The 3,499-nt window shown below is 39.8% G+C and overlaps 1 protein-coding gene across 1 annotated transcript in view; it reads left to right on the top strand.

Annotated features, from left to right (window-relative positions):
• IL22RA2 (interleukin 22 receptor, alpha 2) overlaps positions 1-2,621 on the top strand; it is a 5,774-nt gene extending 3,153 nt beyond the window's left edge. Inside the window, exons 4-6 of the mRNA XM_009582758.1 lie at positions 323-492; positions 916-1,094; positions 2,191-2,621. Coding sequence (XP_009581053.1) covers positions 323-492; positions 916-1,071 — 326 coding nt within the window. The 3' untranslated portion in view covers positions 1,072-1,094; positions 2,191-2,621. The remainder of the gene's footprint in view (positions 1-322; positions 493-915; positions 1,095-2,190) is intronic.
• The last annotated feature ends 878 nt before the right edge of the window (positions 2,622-3,499 follow it).

The raw sequence follows: 3,499 nt of genomic DNA, 5'->3' as shown, positions 1-3,499 counted from the left end.
AGTGGGGGGGGGGGGGAAATCAGGGCAAAGAATCCAAAGCATTTTGCTTGACCAGCCTGCAGCGAGCAATATGCAGCTCTGAGAGATTCAAAAAGTTTGGCTCAAAGATAGATTTACAAACACAGGAAATGGCACCCCCAAAATGTCCCAAGCAATAACCACCAAGAATTAAGGATTTACAAAGCAGCACTTTAACAGTAAATACAGCATAATATATTGTTGATAACAAGAAGATTAAATTGTTGAATGGATTCCAATTGCGTTCTGTGAAACATTATTAATAAACTGTAATTGTGTTCATAGCTTTGGTTTTTTTCCTTAGCTATGATAGGACCTCCGACGGTAACTGTGGTTCATAGCAACAAATCCATAATACTAAAGCTCCAGGCTCCTCATTCTCCTTATAAAAGGAAGAGAGGCAGCAAGATACCAATGACAAATTATTATGATCTGCTATATCAAGTCTTCATAATTAACAACTTGCTAGATGAGGTAAGTGCATATTCAAATAAGAACCCTTTACCATTGAAAAGCCAGGAAAGTATGGGCACACCATTCTTGTTTTACAGTTGAAATAGTCTTCTGGGATTGTGAGAACATCGATGACTGTGCAAGTATTTGAAAACAAAGTAGGCTTATTTGTCGCGAATTGAATTTTATTGAATTGAGTTGTAATTCTTCTCTTTATTCTTTCCCACCAACTTCGTATTTCATACTCTAAGACCTAGATTAAAAAAGGAGGGGAATTTGGGGGGGGAATTTTCATTAAAAATCATAAATAAATTATTAATGCTATTGACATTGTGCAACTCTACGTGCTGCTCTACAACCTCCGTTCTTACCAAACTTTACTCACATACACACTTGCTAGGGTAATGTGCTTGACTGGCTCTTTTTACTCTGCTCTGTCTGAAGCAACACAGAGTCCTGGTGTATGAAGGAAAAGACAAAGTTATTAAAATAGAAGATTTGAGGCCTGGAGTCAGCTACTGCATCATGGCTAAAACGTACGTGCCATTGCTGGACCGCAGCAGTGCCTACAGCAGCAGGCAATGCACCGTGCTGCACTGACAGGGCTGGCACCTCTGTGACAGGTAAGTCACCAGCTGAAACTGGAGATGACTCTGGAAGTCAAGAGCTATCCCCTCACCAAAGGCAGATACTCTCCAAAAGGAGAAAAAAAGGTGTGGCATAAAAACTGCCATCCCATATGACAACATTAGCCAGAGTTCTTACATCATCTCAGCTAGTTTCACACCAGGTAAAAATGATATGGCCAAGGAGATTAGAGGAATGGCGTGGATAATTATTTGCATGCTGGCACAGTCCTCAGAAACACCTCCCTCTTCCCTTTCTTTAAACAGTTATACATAGTATTGTTTTCATCAGTTTTTACTGCTGTCAGGTAATAATTAACTAGGAAAATGAGTGACCTCCAACTTTATTAACATGCAATTCTGCTGCAAGCTCTGCAATTCCGTTCAGGAATTTATCTAATGTATTTAATTCAAATGAGCCTGTCCTCTTTTCACGGCCATTCTTCACGTGTAGTATGTTTAAAAATAAATCAGTTACCAAATTTCATGAGTTCCCATGGGCCAAAATGGAAGAGTTAGCTCAATTAGCTGGTCTGAAAAATCTGTTTGTTTACTTACCTCAACACTAGACTATCTTCACATATCATGTGCCCAGCAGAGAGATTTACTATCAATCCTGCCTTGCAGGTGCCAAGGCACAGAGTGTATAAAGACCTAAGCCAAAGCTGACTCCAGTGTCATTGGCTTTAGCAACCTCAGATTTGGGCCCTTTCTAGATGTAACGGAGGAAAACTGGAGAAGCATCAAAGTTTGAACCTGTGCTTCTGTTCTGGGTTCAGTACCCTAACTATAAAAGATTTTCTTTCTTCTGCTTCATAATGTGATGCATAACGTTGGTATCTCTTGAGACTTGGTCAGTGGGTTTAAGCTAAGGAGGGAGCCAGTTTCTAGGTGATTTTCCTGCATTTTTGCTTGCTTTCCCAGTACTGTAAAAGGCTGGAAGCTCAGGTTAGAGCTGGACTTCTGAACAACATGCAGAGGTACAGGAGGGATGCAGGGAAATGGCATGTGTTGCATTTTTCCGTTAACTTGGAATACCATCCAGCTTAAATGTGCACTCCAGCAGCAATTCTCTTTCTTTTCCCAGTTACAGGGATAATGGCGGAAGATGCCTCCCATCACAGATCCAGCTGTAAATCAACATCTGTGGTCTATGTCTGGAATACATATTTGGATACTTTTAAAATTAACCTTTGCTGCATTAAACGATTTAATTCATCACAATCATTTTATGCTACACAAAGGCCAACAATTCTTTGTATGTCCTATATTACAATTTATGATGGTACGTATCTGCATTTACAAAGGAAACAGTGTTGTAAGATTAAAAAAAACATGCAAAAAGCATTTGTGAAAATATCCTTAAGATTGTTTCTAGAGTTTTTGTATTTTAAGCCTTGGAATTAAAATACAATTTATAAAAGAGAAGTTTCAGATATTTTATTTCTTCTAGAACAAAGGTTGCAACAGAAGTTGGAAAAAAGTGTCCTTTCTTTAAAGTAAGAACTGTTCAGTACAGGAGTATATCCCACGATACAATGTCTTCATAGTGCCCTCAACATAACATTTCTGATAGTGAAACCAGTATGCGATTAGGTAGGGGCTCATTTAAACTGAAACAGAAAAGATCCTCACTTTCAGTCAATGACAGACAGTTGAAGGGAAGAGACCTCTGTTTCAACCATTTCACAGTAAATGATGAACGAATGCTGACCATCACCTGTGATTTCTAATGATTTTACTCCTACTAGTCTTCATCTCACAAGGGAAAAGATTTCCTGGGCAAGGTTTGGGTAGCTATCCCCTAAGCCACACCAGGATGGAGAGGTGAAGTGGCTTTTTCAGATCTCCAAGGTCTGTAAGTAATAAGAATCTTAATATTTAACTGCATTCTGTTACTGCAAATTAAATGAGAGAAGGTGAGAGTGGGCCAGACACAAGAGGGCAAAGCAAGCCCTGGGAAAAACGGAGCTCCCTGCTACATAATCACTATCCACTTTTCCCTTAATTCACATGCACAAAGGTGGATCGGTTCAGTTTAAGTAACAGACCTTGAGTTCAATTAAGCCACATCCAAAGCATTTTTCATGGTCTGTCACTAACTCCTCACCTGGAGGCAGCACCGCTGAGACCTGCGTCAGGATGCTGGCAGTAGGCGTTTGGGAGGAGGCTGTGCTTAAGTAAGTGAATGCTGGTCACTCTTGCCTTTACCAAAACAAAAGAGGGCATTACATGTTAAATATTTCCACCATCTGATTCTAACACATGATATATTTGAATAACTAGACTTGCAGGCATCTAGCTGTGTCCACATATCTAGTCCGTAAAAACCAAGTTTCTTTCACCACGCTTCCCTTTTTGTTCCTTTCCCATTTCTTCCAATTGTTTTGCCCCACCCATAT

This window comes from Fulmarus glacialis, unplaced genomic scaffold (assembly GCF_000690835.1).
Source record: "Fulmarus glacialis isolate BGI_N327 unplaced genomic scaffold, ASM69083v1 scaffold9378, whole genome shotgun sequence".
Lineage (NCBI taxonomy): Eukaryota > Metazoa > Chordata > Aves > Procellariiformes > Procellariidae > Fulmarus > Fulmarus glacialis.
This window is presented reverse-complemented; position numbering and strand designations above follow the sequence as displayed.